At 48.0% G+C, this 18,961-nt stretch overlaps 1 protein-coding gene across 1 annotated transcript; it reads right to left on the reverse strand.

Annotated features, from left to right (window-relative positions):
• Positions 1-13,867: 13,867 nt before the first annotated feature.
• LOC145791442 (uncharacterized) lies at positions 13,868-18,693 on the reverse strand. Its single transcript, XM_082871796.1, has 3 exons — positions 18,676-18,693; positions 14,514-14,612; positions 13,868-14,305 (listed from the first exon to the last, which is right to left on the reverse strand). Exons 1-3 carry the CDS (start codon positions 18,691-18,693, stop codon positions 13,868-13,870), a joined length of 555 nt encoding a protein of 184 aa, XP_082727922.1.
• Positions 18,694-18,961: the final 268 nt, after the last annotated feature.

The raw sequence follows: 18,961 nt of genomic DNA on the forward strand, positions 1-18,961 counted from the left end.
TGCTAATTTTGCCCTATCTTTGCTTGCTGTTTGGGCATGTTTTGTACCAGTAAAATGCTTATTTTGGGGCTTCCTTGCTTCTGTCTTTACATTCCATGTACCAATTTTGCATGTTTGGTATAGCTATAGGCCATTTCGGGTGCCAAAATTCGTGTTTCGGGACTATTCCGTGCATCGGGTGTATTTTCGCATCATTTTGGGGCTGTTTTCCCCCACATTTCATTGCTGAAAATCCATTAACATGTTTGCATGCCATTTCATGTCATTTGCATTGCGTATGCCATTGCCTCGGTTTGCGTGCCTGTGTGCACGCATTTCGAGGCACTTCATTTTCATCCATCGGCCTCTTATGTGAGTGTGGCTGAGGCTCTCTCATGTTAGTATAAGTCCATGTTGCATTCTACATGCCATTTCATGTCATTTGCATTGCATATGCCATTGCCTCGGTTTGCGTGCCCGTGTGCACGCATTTCGAGGCACTTCATTTTCATTCATCGGCATCCTATGTGAGTGTGGCTGAGGCTCTCTCATGTTGGTATAAGCCCATATCATATTTTCATGTCATTTGCATTGCGTCTGTCATTTTTTCGATTTGCGTGCCCGTGTGCACGCATTTCGAGGCATCTCATTTTTTACAGCATAGTGCATACTAGGTTGTATCATAGATCGCATTCTGTCATTTTCTCGGTTTGCGTGCCCGTATGCACGCATTTCGAGGCATCTCATTTTCATAGCATTGTGTATGTTAGGATTGTATCTTAGTTGCATTTCATGCATGTCATGCATATTGCATGGTGTTCGGAATAGGAGTTAGCCCGGGCACAGGAAACGAGGTACGTTTCGTACTCCGAGTGACGGAACGTGTCTCAATTCCCCAGTCACCGACACTCCGGATTACCCATGATGGAGTTAGGTTTAGTTGTGTTTTCATGTGCATCCATTCTATATTGAGTTGCACATATCGACCCCTTTGCCATCATGCATCGATATGCGTGATTGGTGGCACGAGGATCGAGGTGTGCATATATCTGTGAAAATACATTGCTATGCCCCTTTCCTGCTCTCTGTTGCAGCAAAGTGAAGAATCAGCAATTTTTCGGGACTTGGCGCGTTTTCCAAGGATAACTGCTAAACAGAGGCTAATTGGGGCATCCCGGTGGATTTCCGCACAAGGCAGCCCAAACATACATCATCCATCAGGAGCAAGGCAGTCCCTGGCTTGCACGCCAGTTTTACAGCTTTCTTAGTTAATTTGATTAATTAATTAGGAATTTGTATATTATTTGGACTGTAATATTTGGACTGTAATATTCTTTCAGTCGGGACTGTGTTATTTATTCGAACCCTCTGCGCGGGGGGCACAACTGTAATAAGTGTGCGTGAGTGTGATGTATGTCTTCCAGCCCCACGTCTTTCTCCCTTTTATTTATCCGCTTATGATGGTTAGATTAGGGCATGTTTCAATTAGCATACAGTATGACAGCATGTTTGCATCTTTCATCTGTATTGCATGCACCGGGCTCGGCGCATCATACTAACTGCATTGTACTTTCAATTCCAAATTGAATACATGATAGTTGTAGCATTTCATATGCCATCTTAGAATAGCCGAGCCTGCTATAGTTCGCATTTTTGAATGTGTTGCATTAGGCATTTCTGTATATTTAGGATCATACATGATTTCTAATGTAGTTTTTGTTTTAGCTTGGAGTACCCGGTGAGCTTTATGCTTTAGCATCCTTGCATGCGTGTGAGTGACTGCCATGAATAGCATGTTTAACATGAGGCTATTTGCTTACATGATATAACTGCCTGAATGCCTATGGGTGAAGGTTGGGTTACTTAAATTGGAATAAATCATCAAATGTTTTAAGCCTACCTGCGAGTAGCAAACCACCTTTCAGAAATAAACATGAAATGTTTTGTCCCAATTTGGGCGACCCAGTCTATACTTATATGCTGTGTGCATCACATAGTAACCTAGGCTAATAACCGGAATAAGAACACACAATGTTTTCAAAAATAGATATCATGGTTAGTAGAGGCCGATCTTTGATCGGGCGAGCGGGGGTGCTCACGAAGTGACCTTCCCCAATCGTACCCAAGTTCCCGAGCCGAGGCAACTTTGGTGATGACGGACACGTGGCCTTTGGCACCGAGTCAGGGTTTCCTAAATTTCCCATTAAAAAACATTTAGGTGGCGACTCTGTATCTGGCAAAGCAGTCCATGTTTGGCACTTCTTTCAAAAATCTGTTTTCTCAAAACAATTTGCCGGATTTGGACTCTTTGGTTCAGATTTAGAACCGTGACTACAAATCGAGTCCGAACTGTAGCGAGGTCCCCCCCGCGGACTTGTTACAGTTTCTGGCGACTCTGCTGGGGATTTAGAGAACTTGACTCGAACTCATGATATCTGTTTTTGACTACACTTGTATGTTTCTTTGCATTGCATTTGCATTGGTGCGCCTAGGACACCGTGTTTGCCATCTGCTATTCCTGAACGGTTTGCCGGAGGCTTGTCTTGTCAAGGCATGACCATAAGGCTGACCGGTTGTGGGCTCTGCCAGTATGGGAACACAAACCCCGGTTTTACCGGGGCACCCTCTTTGACCTTTCGACCTTTTGCATATTCGGATCCATAGTGACCATTCCAAATTAGGACAGGTTGCTTACCCGTTTATAGGTTGTTTGAAACCGCTCTGTGCGTAGTGAAACCCTAGTTCCTGACAAAATAGGACAGGGAAACCTTACCCCAACATAGGGGTGTTTTGGCTCTCACTTATCTGTTATGTGCTTTAGAGTGCGTCTCTACAGGAATGCATGTATCAGTATATGAGTTCGGGCATCAGGCCTGCGGGCATCAGTTCAGTATTGTCAGTATCAAGCCTGCGGGCATCAGTTCAGTACATGAGTTCGGGCATCAGGCCTGCGGGCATCAGTTCAGTATTGTCAGTATCAGGCCTGCGGGCATCAGCCAGTATTTGAGAATTAGTTATCTGCGGGTATCAGATTCTGCTTTAGGGGACAGTGATACAGGGATAATAATCAGTGTTTGAGGACAGTGTGTATTCAGCTTATCAACTGTGTGTTGTTATGCCCGGCTGTGTGTCATGCATTTTATTTTAAGCTGTTATGCTGTCCGTTTATCTGTTTATTTATTTCCTTTTCGCTTTATTTATCTTTTACTAGGTCAGTTCTAGCACAATTGCTTCCAACCCAACAGGCATTCCCCAAGCACTTTAGACACGGGGTCGTCGACTCAATCGATCTGAGGATCTAATCGACGGACAGCCAGTGTTCCATTCTCTACCCCCTGTTACCAGAAGAAAGCAGAAAAAGCGCAGTGTATCTGAACAGAGATCACCAGAACAGTGGTTTCCCCCATCAGTGGACAGTCGGATTGAGATCTCCATTGAGACAGATCTGCCAGTAGTTCAGATAGATCAAAACAGTATGGCAACGCCAACAGGAGTTGAGGAGATGGTGCGCCAAATACAAGAATCCATGCGGGCCATGCAGCAGGATGCCGTTCGCCGAGATGAACTCGCCAAGCAGCAAGCCGAGATTATGACCCAGCAGGCTGAGCTAATTACCCGATTGCAACAGCAGAATGCTGCATCTGCTTCACACCAAATTCCTCCTCCGGCAGGGGTTCCATTACCTGAGCAGGCACCTACTGTTCAGAACGCCCCATCAAATGCCCAGAATACCCTGCCGAATGTCCAAAACTTACAAGAGGACACGAATCTTCCAACGGGGCCAGCTCCGCCCCCGCTTCCACCACAACTGTCCAAGGTCCATGCACCCAATCGCCCCGACTCCCCCTTCGAGTTCGAGGTTAATCATATAGCTCTGAAGTTGAGCAAACTTGAGAAGCTCTTCAAGAAATCCCAAGGGGTCAAGGCTATGCCGGATATCGAAGATGGATATACCGAGGAGGCCGTGACACTCCCCGACAGGTTCAAAATGCCATAAATCGACCGCTTTGACGGGTCCGGCGACCCCATGGTCCATCTCCGACTGTTCGCAGACATTTTGCGGCCAATGGGCCTAACACGACCACAGAAGCTTTCACTATTCGGCCGAACCCTGTCGGGTGTGGCCGCCCACTGGTACGCAAAGTTACAAGATGAAGTGAAAAGGAATTGGGATGAAATGGCTGAGGCCTTTGTCGCGCAATATTCGTACAACACTCAGATCGAGATCACAACCCGTGATCTCGAAACGACAAGGCAAGAGCCCATGGAAACTTTCTCGGACTTTGTAATCCGATGGAGGGCGAAGGCGTCAATGATGACTTTAAGGCCCACTGACAAAGATCAAATCCGAATGATTGTGCGCAATCTCCACCCAAAGTTGATGCAGAGAATGATTGTAGTCCCCTTTCCTACTTTCGCAGATTTACATGAGATGGGGGTGCAAATCGAAGATGTAATGAAACAAGGTCTGTTTGACCACGACAGGGAACAACCGAGGAGGACTTTCAACCGTAACAACAATGCGGGCCCGAGTGGCGCTGCAAATACAAGAGCCTCGGAAGTTAGTATGGTCACCACCACTCCCCCTCCCCCTCCAAGGCCCATGGCTGCCACACCCTTCTCCGGTGCGTCCGGAAGCAACACACAAACCAACAGATTCCAACCGCGAGGCCAAAGAACCTTTACCCCACTATATATGCCCCTATCCAAAGCTCTAGGGGTATTGATCAGGAAAAGGCATTTGAAACCTCTAGAGCCAAAGCCACTACCGAATCCACTCCCTCCCTCTCATGACCCAGCAAAGTACTGCGCGTATCACCAACAACACGGTCACGACACCGACCGGTGTTACAGATTGCGTCATGAGATCCAGGATCTTATTGACAAACAGGTGATCGCGCCTCCTGATAAACCCAATGTCACAACCAACCCTCTCCCACCACATAACCAACCTCCCCCTCCCAACAGAATTAATTTTATCCAAACTGGGGTCGCATCTTACGATCCCAGTATCTATATCACCCCGTCCCACCTACCCAAGCCGGAGGTGTTCCTCCCCGATTGCACTGACTTCTTGTGCATGGTGGACATCTCCAAAACCCAACCAGAACCGACGGTGGTGACCGTCGAAGATAGGGCAGGGCAGATTTTGGGAGAGAATGAGACTGTTGAATCTGGGACTGGACAGAGTTTTGCTGGGGGAGCCTATGATCCAAGCGAGAATATCCTATCAACGAGCCGAATTGGGCTAGGTATAGAATTGCCAGAGACAGGAGAGCTATGCATGATCCGGGGGGATGGATCTGGGCTAGGGGCAGATGATCTGGCAGCCGTAGAGAAGGACTTTGCCAACCTACAATTTTTCGACAACCAGGAACCGGGGGATTCGGCAATCAACTGGTTCCACTATGAGGGATCGGCAGAAGCCACTGGATGGCTCGAGGATCAACCAGATGAAGTGGGGGAAGCCCAATCAGAACAGAGCCCGGCAGGGGCAGGAGTATCAGCTGTGGCCGGAATGGCCGAAAGTCAAGTTGTATCGCCGGAGAGCGCCGGTGCTAAGAATTCCGCTCGAGACATGGGTATTATGGATATGGGAATTGTTGAACAAACAGCTGTACTGATGCAGTTGGAACGAGAAAAATTTGAGGAGGCTGAGAGAATTAGGAAAGCTAAAGGCCCTGAGGGGACTGAAAGTGCTGTGTGCACGAAGATGGAGAATGCCGCGAGCATGTGGACAGGGAATACTGCGAGTGCAACTAAACCGGAGCCAGACAGGTGTCTGTTGGTTGCCGACGGAATGTGGTGGGAAGACGATGACTTATGTCTTGCCCACACGGATGAAGACTGGGGAATAATCAACCGGATGACACTTGGTACCTCGATGAGGTTGACCACATGACGAGAAGTGGGCGGTACTTCAAACCCCCACACCTGGACCAACCCGAGGCATCCGGGAAGGATAGAGAAGCGCAGAAACAGCAGGAGAAGCAGATTGAAGATGAAGCTGTGCTGAAACAGTTAAAAAAGATACAAGCAGACATCTCCATCTGGGGACTGCTAATGGCATCACGAGTACATAGGGAAGCTGTCCTATCTGCTATGGACAAGTCCAAACTCTCCATAGACACCACGCTTGAACAACTGGTTGGGCTGGTTTTTCCGGGAGGAGGTTTCCCGGCATTAACCTTTTCGGACAAGGAGCTACCGCCTGAGGGCACAAATCATAACAAACCTCTCTATATTTCTGTGGAATGTAGAGATAAGTGGATACCGGTGGTACTTGTTGATACCGGGTCTGCGATTAATGTCTGCTCGACCAGAACGGCATATGCAATCGGGTTGAAGCCCGTGGACTTCGTCCCAACTACCCAAGTGATCAGAGCATACGACAATACCAGCAGAGAAGTGATGGGGACTGTTAAAATTCAAACCAAGGTTGGTCCAGGACAACACAGCATTGAATTTCATATCTTGGACGTTCCCGCAACCTTTAACCTACTTTTGGGGCGACCGTGGTTGCACCAGGTCAAAGCAGTCTCTTCCACTCTACATCAGATGCTAAAGTACCCTCACGGGAAAGGGGTAGCAATCGTTTTTGGGAATTCATCAATCCATCCGCCGCCGGAAGTGTCCACACCTGTCTTGGAGATCGAGCACGGCACGAAGGATGTGTTTTTATCGGGGTTCACTTTGGCCGAGGCTCAAGTGGTGCAGAATGTCATGGCTGTGAATGAGGGTATGTACGTCAGTGCTCAATCTGTCTACCTCATGAACAAGCTACAACATATCCCCGGGATGGGATTAGGAAGGAGCGGCCGGAAGGGCGTCGCGGTATCGGCCGAAGTGCCACACAACCCTCACACCTTTGGACTGGGTTATCTGCCCACCAAAGAGGACTGGGTGAGGAAAGGGAAAGAAATGGCCGGAAGGGCCAGAGCAAAGAAGGCTGGGAAGCCATTTGAGTTAATGCATAGGCCCATCTGGGGTACCCTAAACGGACGCTTCGTCCGGGAGGGGGAAGACTTTCCATTCTGCGGCTTCCCAGAACCATGGCTGAACGCGGAGAAGAAGCGCGTGCCTGGTTTCGAAATCTTCTTCGATTTACAATTACCTGGGGATGACGTTGCCGAAGCGCAGACAGACCCACCAACTGAGATTGAGCAGTGCAGAGCAGTGGATCCTGAGAGCACAGAGCTTGAAATGGAGGTAGCACTGGCGAGTCTACTTTTAGATCCTCCGATCGACCAAGAGTGCTTGGGGGATAACTCTTCGGTTTCTATGATTGAAGATGAAATAGCTGCGGGCTTTCCAGCGCCAATCTTGGATGCATCTATCGCACCTTCTCTCATCTGGCAATATGAAGAAGGCTTTTTATCTAACAGCTCCGGGTCAGGTAGTGAGCCGGAATCTGATTCCACCGAATCTTGTGCGTCGGAATCAGATTCCAGCTCGACTGAGTCTGAGTCCGGTATTCCTGGGGGTGATAACCCGGATGCCACAGTCCTGTCTAGGTCGTCATTTTCATTTTCTTTTGAGTCTGTTGTAACAGAGGAATCTGACGGCTTGGAAATATCTAATGAGAATGATGTGGATGTGGTTTCTGAGTATTTTTCTGTGCCTTTGATTTATTGCTTAAATCAGGATTTTCAAAATTTTGATGAAAACAACGAGGAAGAGATTCCTCCAGTTTTGCAACGATTAATTGATCAAGAGCAGGAAAGATTTGTTAAACCTTTAATGGATGAAATCACTACTGTGAATGTTGGTACTGAGAAGGACCCGCGGCTGGTCCAGATCGGGTCCACGTTGTCTTCGGAGGAGCGCGAGCGCTTAGTCGCTTTATTAAAAGATTTCAAAGATGTTTTCGCGTGGTCTTACGAAGACATGCCTGGAATCGATCCTGAGATTGTACAGCACCGGATCCCTCTTGATCCCGAGGCCCGCCCTGTCAAACAAAAACTCAGAAGGATTCGCCCGGACTGGGCTCTCAAAATTAAGGAAGAAGTCACCAAGCAAATTGACGCAGGGTTCCTGCCGGTATCTAAATACCCAACTTGGTTGGCTAACATTGTTCCGGTGCCAAAGAAGGACGGCAGAATTCGGGTCTGTGTAGACTTCAGATATTTGAACAGGGCTAGTCCGAAGGACGACTTTCCCTTGCCACACATTGATGAATTGGTGGATTTCACGGCAGGACACGCTTTGCTTTCGTTTATGGATGGTTTCTCAGGCTATAATCAGATAGTAATGGCACCCGTAGACCGGGAGAAGACTGCATTCACTACCCCGTGGGGTACATATTGTTATAGAGTGATGCCATTCAGGTTGAAAAATGCTGGAGCTACTTATCAACGGGCAGCAACTACAATATTGCATGATATGATCCATAAAGAGGTCGAGGTGTATGTGGACGACATGATTGTCAAGTCCAAAGAAAGAGAAGGCCACTACACCGCCTTACAAAAATTCTTTCAAAGGATCAGAGAGTTTCGGCTGCGATTGAATCCCCAGAAGTGCACGTTTGGTGTTACAGCAGGGAAGATGCTAGGGTTTCTGATTACACAAAGGGGCATCGAGGTCGACCCTTCCAAAATCAAGGCCATCTTAGAAATGCCACCACCAAGGACTGAAAAGGAGGTGCGAGGCTTTCTAGGTAAAGTGCAATTCATAAGACGGTTTATCTCTAAATTAACCTTGACTTGTGAACCACTTTTTGGTCTCCTGAAGAAAGGAAAGAAATTCCAATGGGACGGCCGATGTCAAGCCGCTTTTGAGCAGATCAAAGAATATCTACAGAACCCGCCCGTGTTGTCACCACCTGAGCCAGGGAGACCGTTGATATTGTACCTTTCGGTAACTGAGACTACCATGGGCTGCATGCTCGCGCAGGAGTCAGAAGACAAAGTGGAAAGAGCCATCTACTATCTGAGCAAAAAGATGCTGGATTACGAGACCCGCTATACAGCGCTGGAGAAGGCTTGTTTGGCCTTGGTATGGGCAACCAGGAAGCTGCGGCACTACCTGTTAGCTCACTCTGTAATGTTGGTTTCACGATTGGATCCCATCAAATATCTTTTCGAGAAACCAGCACTTACGGGTAGGCTAGCTCGTTGGCTGCTGTTGCTCTCCGAATTTGATTTGAAGTATGTAACGTGCAAGTCAGTAAAAGGAAGAGCGGTAGCAGAGTTCCTTGCCGACCACCCGGTTGAGGGGGATGAAGCGGTTGAGTACCTATTCCGAGATGAAGCCATCCTACACGTCGAAGATGAAACTTGGACGATGTACTTTGATGGAGCGTCAAACCGGTATGGGTATGGGATAGGGGTGTTGCTGATAGCGCCTGACGATTCCCGTATCCCTTTAGCATTCAAGCTCCAGTTCAAAGTCTCGAACAACGAGGCAGAGTATGAGGCATGTATTGCTGGCCTGGAAGCAGCCCTAGAACTAGGGGCAAGACGATTGGACGTCATTGGGGACTCGAACCTTGTTGTGTCTCAAGCAAAAGGAGATTGGAAAGTCAAGGAGGAAAGAATGATAATTTACCACCAAACCTTGGATTTGTTAATTCCTCGGTTTGAGAAGCTAAATTTCACCCACCTCGTAAGGGAGAACAACAGGTTCGCAGATTCACTAGCAACTCTATCTCCTATGATAGACATCCCGTCCGGAGTCCGGATGCGTCCAGTCATTATTGATCAAAAGTTTACGCCAGCATACGAGTCGATTTCCGCCATAGATGAGGCTCAAGACGGCAACCCCTGGTATTACGACTTCTGGAACTTCTTGGAAAAGGAGACATATCCACTAGGGGCAAATGCCAAGGATAAGAGGGCCATCAGAAGAATGGCTGCTCAGTTCATTATCTGCGGGGGTAAGCTGTACAAAAGGGGTCATCTGGGAATGCATAAGCTCTGTGTAGAAGCTGAAGAGTCGAAGCGCCTGATGGAGGCCATCCATGGGGGGGAGTGCGGTGCACATATGAATGGAGTAATGCTGGCCAGAAAGATCCTCAGACAGGGCTACTACTGGTCAACCATGGAGGAGGATTGTATTAGTTTTGTTCGGTGATGCCACAAGTGTCAAATTCATGCAAACCGCATGAACATCCCGCCGTCAAAGCTGTACAACATGACTTCACCATGGCCTTTTTCGGTTTGGGGAATTGATGTGATCGGAGCTGTTACCCCGAAGGGGTCAAACGGGCATGAGTTTATCCTAGTAGCGATAGATTATTTCACAAAGTGGGTCGAGGCCCAATCATACGCGGTGTTGAAGGCGTCGCACGTCGCAAAGTTCATCAGAAACAACATCATCTGTCGCTACGGGGTGCCAAACGAGATAATTTCAGATAATGGTTCCCACTTCAAGAAAGAAGTGATAGACTTGTTGGAAAAATACAATGTGGCTTTCCATAAGTCATCTACATACCGGCCGCAGACCAACGGAGCGGTTGAGGCTGCCAACAAGAATATCAAGCATATACTGCAGAAGATGGTGGGAACCTATCAGGATTGGCCAGACAAGCTGCCATTTGCTCTGTGGGGCTACAGGACTTCAATCAGAACTTCTACTGGAGCAACTCCATATTCATTGGTCTATGGAATGGAGGCTGTTCTACCCATCGAGATTGAGGTTCCATCATTACGAGTATTGGCTGAATGCCAAATAGCCGAAGCAGATTGGCAGCAAAGCAGATTCGAAGAACTCATGCTCTTTGATGAAAGAAGACTGAAAGCACTATACCACATCCAAGGCTATCAACGCAGAATTGCCCGGGCTTTCAACAAGAAGGTTAAGTCCAGGAATCTGAAAGAAGGAGATTTGGTGCTCAAAGACAACCGAGCTCCCATCCACGACCCAAGGGGCAAGTTCAAACCCAATTGGACTGGTCCTTACATCATCAAAGCTATCTGGTCAGGTGGAGCTGTGGTTCTGATGGATCTAGATGGCTTGGAGTTCTCACAACCGATCAATATGGACAAGTTGAAGAAATATTACCCTTGAGAGGCTCGCTAGGCTGAAAACCCGAAAGGGTGACCTAGGCAAAGGTCAGAGCACAAAAAATTAGAAAATATAAAAACTGAGCTCGCAAGGTTGAAAACCCGCAAAGGGCGGCCTTGGCAAAAGTTAGAGCAAAAAAGGAGAGTGAAAATACTCGAGTGAACCTAGGCCTGAACTACGTAAGGCTTGATTCCCATCTTTGGGATACGTAGGCAACTTCACCCTGAAGTTCAGCCATAAACTTTTCCCCGATCAACTTTGTCCATTTTGATCATCTCAGTCATCTTTATCCATCAGCATTTATCGCGATCTCCGGTACAGTGTTGTTCGGACTAGGGGCAACTTTCCGTTGCCGCGACGGTGCAAAGTTACTCAAACTAGGGGCAACTTTCCGTTGCCATGAAGTGCCGCATTGTTCTTCAGACTAGGGGTAACTTTCCAGTTGCAGGGATCTGGGGTTGTGCATCTCAATGACAGATCTTCGACGTGTCCAGTTCTGATCCACATCGAAAATAGTTTTGAAAGGTTTTGATAAAAGTCGACTTTGTTCAAATTAATCTTTTTACGACTAAGACCATTTTTTGACCAAAAGCGAAAAATTTTCAGTACCACAACTTTCAATTTCACTGATTTCAAAACAGAGTTCTCCTGCTCTTGCATTACAATCGAGGTTGCTTTTTAGTACATTCATAAAGAAAACTTGAAAATGCTAAATAAGCAATAAATTTGGGGCATAGTTGAATCAAGTATCTCTGCGTCCCCTCCCAGAGCTGGACGAAGCATCTGATGCCAAGCTAGGCCCAACCTGTGCCTCCTCATTGAGCCAATCCAAGCACTCATCGGACAAAGTGCAACTGAAAGTGGAAGCAGGGGCCAGGAGCTCTCTAGTCCTCCATGCTGTGGCATATCGGGCAAGCTGTGCACCCCGGATCGGGAAAGCGGCTGGGTACTCAATCCCCTCCGGTGGGCAGGTCTGATCATGACCAAACTGGCGCAGGAACCGGAACGGAAAATAGAATATGCAGTGGGTTAGACCAATCAATTGGATCCCAATCAACCGGGACATACTATAGCTCATTGCCGGGAGGTTGAGCCAAGGACAACGCCAAGCAATGCCGTCTGCGAACAAATTGCACATCCAATCGAACCACCACCTTTCGTCAAGAGCATTGACTAGGCGCTGCCGAAAGAAGTAGCCTCGAGCTGAATAGGCCGGGCAAGAGTCCACAACCTGCAACTTGTCCATTAACCATACCTGGGGGAGGGATGGAAAATGAGAGAATAAAGAACAGAGAGATGTACGATGAGAGAAAAGTAAGACAAGGGTTTTGTGAGAAAAACCGAGCCCGAGGGTCGAGTGATGTGAGCAAATATATATGTAAGGTCGGGTGGGAAACATCACCTGCAGCAGCAGTGGACTCCCAGCAAACCTAGTCGCCTCCCGGCGATAGACAGAATCTAAGCCCATCAGTGTCTCGACCAAGGTCATGGCAATACAGCTCTTTCCTTCTCTCAAGCCTTGGGCAACTTCAATCAGGCAAATGCTAGCTCCGCCGAAGCCCGAAGAAAGCAGAAAGTGAGACAACAAACACAAGCAGAGGGCGTGTTGCCGGAAACCCTGCCAATAATGGTTGCTGCGGTCACCGGCGTCGGAAAAACGATGGATCAAGCCGAGGATGTCCAGTTCCCCACTGCAGATCAGAGATCGAGCGTCATGCACCGTGAGCCCACACATCCGCCCTAAAGCCTGAGCATGGCCAAAACGGAGCTGGGGCAAGATCACTTCAGAGCATTCAGACTCCATCAAAACCTGAAAATCTTCGAAAGTGGGACATATCTCTTGGCCGCCGAAGCTAAAAACGTGCGTCACTGGGTTCCAGAACCTTGCCGCGACATGGAGAAAAGGGAGCTGCAGCGAAGTACGGCTCAGCGTGAATAGTGCATTCAAGCCGAAACCCCGGAAGTTTAGCTTTTCCGAGCCATCTAGAGAAGAGATTCAAGATGTGAGATTTTCCGCGAGAAACGCCTCCATCTTTGTGTCAAACTAAGATGAAATGAATGTTCCCGAAGTTGAGGCTTTTATAGAGGGAAAAACACTATTCACGGGGACACGTGTCAAAAACCAGGTGGCTGCAGGAATAAGTGGCCGGCCGGCCACCTTTTCTGGCTGGCCGGCCATTTGCTTTTTACAAAACTGGCCGGCCGGCTCCCTCTCTCCACAAAATTGGCCGGCCGGCTCCCAAAGGTGGCCGGCAATGCTGCAGTGTATCCCCTTGGCCCTGTTTTACCCTTCGAGGGGAAGTTTCAGGCATTTCCATGCAACGGGAGAGTCAAAGGCCTTCATTTCCCTCTGTTTCGGATGCGTTCCGGTGCCCAGATCGTCAGAAGTACACTCTGTTGTTGCCAAGTTTTGTTTATCGAGTTGTTGTTTTGATTATCGAGTTGTTGTTTTGCTTATCGAGTTGTTTGTCGAGCGGACGTGTTTCGTGTTTTTTAGTCATTACGCTCTGTTTAAGCAATCTTTGTTTAAGTCTTGTTTATTTGCGTTGTCAACATTATTGCATTTTGTTTATTGAGTTGTAAGCTTCCTAAGGTTCTGTTATATCTTAGTAAGTTGAGTTGCTTAGTTTGTTGCGTTGGTTCACTACCTGACTTGGTGATTACACAATGCACATTACCATTCTATTTCATTTTTGTGCAAAATAAAATAATGCGATACGATGCTAAAAGTTTAAAATACAAACACCTTTTCAAAAGCTGTTTCATTCCATCATGTTTTACAACGAACAAAGGTACAAGTTTTACGAAAAATAAAACTACCTAACAATGTGCAAAGTGCTACAAACTACTAGCAAAAAGAAAAATAAAGCAGGAAACAGTAGCATCAATGTCCTCGGGAGCGAGAATGAGAAGCACTCCTCATCCTCTTCTGCGGGACAACCTCTGCACCATCATCATCATCTGAGTCGGAGCTGTCATCCTCAGGATCCCCCTCAGCCTCGCCTCTGTTCCCCGAACCAAGACCGGAGCCCCCCTCCTCAGCAGATGTCTCTGACTGACGGTCGGTAGCCTCCTCCTCCTCCTCAACATCCTCCTCCTCCTCATCAGGCTCCGCCTCTACAACGTGAGCCCTGCGTCTGGGGACAGGCCCTCCTCGAGCTCCTCGAAAAGGCCTAGATGGCCCGGCTCCTCGGAAAGGCCGGGATGGCCCAGCCCCCTGAAAAGGCCCGGATGACCCAACTCCGTGAAATGGCCCAGATGGCCCAGCTCCCCAAGGAGGCCCAGGTGGCCTGGCCTGCGACTGACCGGACCATGAAGGTATCTGAAAACAAAGGGTTCAATTCAAATACATCAGTCCAAATATATACATCAGATGCAGATACAGGCAAAGACTACGTGAGGTGGATGCATGTAAATACAGTATACAAGTGGGATGTGTGTCAGATGTGCTCTACACAAGTAGTCTATCGACGTAGTAGAAATCAGCATGTCATCAGAAGTATGATAAATGCCAGAAAACTGAAGGGTACCTGAATGCCCGCGATAGACAACTGTGCCTCCCTCCGCAGGACCATGCCCTCGAGTGTGGCCACCAGTCCAACCACCTCCTCCACGTACCCTCGCGATGGCTGCAAATATGAGCTCATAATCATTAGTGAATGAAAGAGTGTCTAAACGTCTGAATGATGAATGAAAAACAGTGGAGCATACCAGCAGTGAGTCAGGATCAATGGCGTATCGATCACTGGGCATCGGAGGCTCTAGCGGGATCGGAGTCGGAGAGATAGCCCCATACTGCCACGCCATCAACTCAGTTGGCATATCTGGCCATCCAGGATGAGGATAAGTCGGAGGAGTCGGAGGAACCGATCTACCCCTACCTCTAGATGTACCAGCTCTACTAGTAGAAGTGGCATCTGCAGCCCGAGCCCGGGCCTGGCCCGAGGATGACATACCAGCAGGCCTCATCATCGGGGTACGAGCTCCCGTCAATGGAGGCATCAAATATGTATGGCGGTAAGTGCCGTAATCCCCCTCCTCGAGATATAATAAAGCATCGCTACCCAGCATAGCGCCGACTACCTCCGACAAAGAGAGCCTGTCAGCAATCCGCATACTGACTAGGGGTGCTGAGGGAGGATCCTGAGAAAGATACCCCCATACCTGACGCAGAAAGCGTTCCCCCAGAAACCAGGCTCTACCAACAGGTCCTTCGAGCAGGAACCTGTATTGGGAGGTGCCCGATCCTCCGGGATACTGAAATCGGAGACCATCGCCCAAGGGTGTCCATGGCTGCCATGTGATATGCGGATAACAAACACATAAGTCAATCAGAAATCGGGAATACACAGAGCAAATCAAAGATGAAAATGAAAAGAACTGAAAGTTCTGAAGTACCTCCGATGGGCGCACAGTGTCAAAATACTGTCGCAGATAAATAAGAGTCTCTCGGGGTCTCGGCCGGTGCGGGCCCTCGAATACCAATGAATATGGGGTCATGGGAGGCCCTGCCACCTCCAACTCTGGGGCTAATGCTGGGAAGTATACATAGACCCATAGCTGAGAAAAGCAGTGCAGAATGTAAGTACAAAGTGCTGAGAACAGAATACAGACTGTAGAGTGCGCTGTGTGTGTGCAATGTACAAGTAATGAAGAGCAGAAATGTAAATCAAGGGGACAGAAAAGTACCTCCCAGGCTCGCCAGTAACCGCCAAGTAAGTCTCCCCGCCCGCGGGAAGTGGCGCTCATATAAAAGTAAAGGGTAGCCAGGCCGGCACCACCCCAGTCATATCGACTGACCTGTGATAGGTCAACCAGAGCGCTCAGCAGGTATAGCCCGACTGTGTTCCCTATATCGGCGAACAGGGTAGTCCCGAAGAGGAACATATGGAAACCACGGGCGTACTGCTCCGTCTCCTCAGGAGTCTCGGGCACCATCTCCGCCCGTCGGAAGTGGGAAGAGAACCAAGTATATCAGACTCTCCCAGAAACCCTGTCAACAGTCGCGCGAGCCCCCAACAGATATGTCCAAGCGGCCTCCCACTCGCCCATGTCCTCGTCATAGGGGATGGGCCAACCTCCTATGTCTAGGCCGGTCAACACAGCGAAGTCTAAAGGGGTCATAGTCATGTCCCCGGTAGCAGAGAAATGAAAGGAGCTGGTGGTGTCCCACCATCTCTCTACCAATGCTGCCATCAGAGTCCTCCTGGCAGAACAACGTGACAACCCAACGCAGAAGGCCCCGAACCCTGCCAAGTCTACTAAATCTCGGACACCCTCCGGGAGCTCAGCGTACCAATCCCGCGCGGCGGTGGAACCATACCCCCGTACACTACGAGAACCAACCTGCATTCAGAATGAATACATGTGTCAATAATGGAAAGATTAGGCTGTGTGCGGATGAAATGAAATGGGCTGTGTGCCGATGAAATGAAATGGGTTGTGTGCCAATGAAAGTTTAGGCTGTGTGCCAATGAAATGAAATGGGCTGTGTGCCGATGAAATGAAATGGGTTGCGTGCCAATGAAGTGAAATAAGCTGCATGCAAATTCTAATCTGGGCTGCGTGTTCAGAAAATTTGAAGTTTGGGCTGCGTGTTCAACTTTCAATCAGTGTGGGCTACGTGTTCACTATTCAACTGGGCTGCGTGTTCAGAAAATTTAAAGTCTGGGCTGCGTGTTCAGAAAATTTAAAGTCTGGGCTGCGTGTTCAGAAAATTTGAAGTTTGGGCTGCGTGTTCAACTTTCAATCAGTGTGGGCTGCGTGTTCACTATTCTAATCTGGGCTGCGTGTTCAGAAAATTTGAAGTTTGGGCTGCGTGTTCAACTTTCAATCAGTGTGGGCTGCGTGTTCACTATTCTAATCTGGGCTGTGTGTTCATAAAATTTGAAGTTTGGGCTGCGTGTTCAACTTTCAATCAGTGTGGGCTACGTGTTCACTATTCTAATCTGGGCTGCGTGTTCAGAAAATTTGAAGTTTGGGCTGCGTGTTCAACTTTCAATCAGTGTGGGCTGCGTGTTCACTATTCTAATCTGGGCTGCGTGTTCAGAAAATTTGAAGTTTGGGCTGCGTGTTCAACTTTCAATCAGTGTGGGCTGCGTGTTCACTATTCTAATCTGGGCTGCGTGTTCAGAAAAATTGAAGTTTGGGCTGCGTGTTCAACTTTCAATCAGTGTGGGCTGCGTGTTCACTATTCTAATCTGGGCTGCGTGTTCAGAAAATTTGAAGTTTGGGCTGCGTGTTCAACTTTCAATCAGTGTGGGCTGCGTGTTCACTATTCTAATCTGGGCTGCGTGTTCAGAAAATTTGAAGTTTAGGCTACGTGTTCAACTTTCAATCAGTGTGGGCTGCGTATTCACTATTCTAATCTGGGCTGCGTGTTTAGAAAATTTAAAGTCTGGGCTGCGTGTTCAGAAAATTTGAAGTTTGGGCTGTGTGTTCAACTTTTAATCAGTGTGGGCTGCGTGTTCACTATTCTAATCTGGGCTGTGTGTTCAAAAAATTTAAAGTGTGGGCTGTGTGTTCACCTTCGAATTCGGGCTGTGTGTTCGACAAATCAGTGTTTGAGCCGTGTGTTCACCGCTTAACTAATGTGTACTGTGCGTTCGCAATTAATTAATGAGCCAAGTGTTCAGAAATTCGAATGTTTAAACTACGTGTTCAGGATGCAAGCAAAGTACTATGTCATAAGCTAAACTGCGTGTTCAAGCATGGCAAAGGTGCTGAAATGTACGAAAAATACAGAAAATGAAGTAGATACCTCTCTGGCCTCATGGGAGAGGTGATGCTCTGGCTCTCGGAGAAGCAGATCCCCGGGTGCTCGCTCATCAAAATCAGTGAAATGACGGAAGACGGCACGAGGGAGGACATGTGCTGGCGGATTGTACCTCCCGGGAATAAAAGGTCGGACCCTCGGGGGCAAAGTCATAGGATCAAAATCGTCCCCGGCACCCGGAAAGCCTCCACCATGGGGAGAATTACTCGCCATTTTCAGAAAATCAGCTAAAATGAGCCAAAATTGGAAAAAGTCAACAAAAGTCAACTCCCGAGAAAATCTTCCAAATATTGAGACAAACTCACCTCAAGTGGCGAAAATGAGAAAAGAAGCTCCAAAACCAAAATTTAATCAGTTCAAAGTGCTTGAAACTGACTACTTTTGCGAAAACAACTTGCGTGGGGCGTTGGAAAACGCGTATGGAACTCAGATCTGGAGAAGAAAGTGTTGTAGGAGGCAAGAGAGGAGAAGATCTCGGCTGCATTATATAGGCTCCAAGTCTTGGGATGAAGTAGCATAAAGAAAGGAGGTGAAAAGACCAAAATGCCCTCGGAATTGGGCATATGGCCGGCCGGCCACCTTTTCTAGCCGGCCAGTCATTTCCTTTTTGGAAAACCGGCCGGCCAGCCATCCACTTTTTGTAAAACCAGCCGGCCACCTCCCCCTTCCCATAAAACTGGCCGGCCATGTCCCCCACAGGCTCACCTAGCTCCCTGCAAATTTTGAGGAAGATTGGAGTTCCCGGGACCTGAAAAAGTTCAAGAAAAGTACACTTCCGGTCGCGAAATTGCTCCGCCGGAACTTCAGCTTCAGGATATGACATGTGTCTCATCATCACTCATCAAAATCAAAGTGTATCCTTTTTGAATGAGTTGTGGCCTTTCCGGGAAGCGGATCGGAGGCTGTGATCGAGTTACCTTCGCCGAAACACGCATTTCCGTGCTCGTTATTTTATGCTCGTTTTGTACTGTCATGCACATAACTTGCATTCTCATGAGCATACTTACATTTTTATGCACATTTCTTGATATTGGCATACCTCTATGCTTGAGCATACGTTGTCACGCATGTTCCACGCTTGCATTGCGATGCATTCACTCACCGGCGCTGCGTGTGTCAAACTTTCAGAATCACATTAAATATATGTTATTAGCATATTGTGCTTGTTGAATTTCTCTCTTTTGCAGGCACGATATTGTATGT

Source organism: Camellia sinensis, chromosome 5 (genome assembly GCF_055761805.1).
Source record: "Camellia sinensis isolate YWXY chromosome 5, ASM5576180v1, whole genome shotgun sequence".
NCBI classification, from domain to species: domain Eukaryota; kingdom Viridiplantae; phylum Streptophyta; class Magnoliopsida; order Ericales; family Theaceae; genus Camellia; species Camellia sinensis.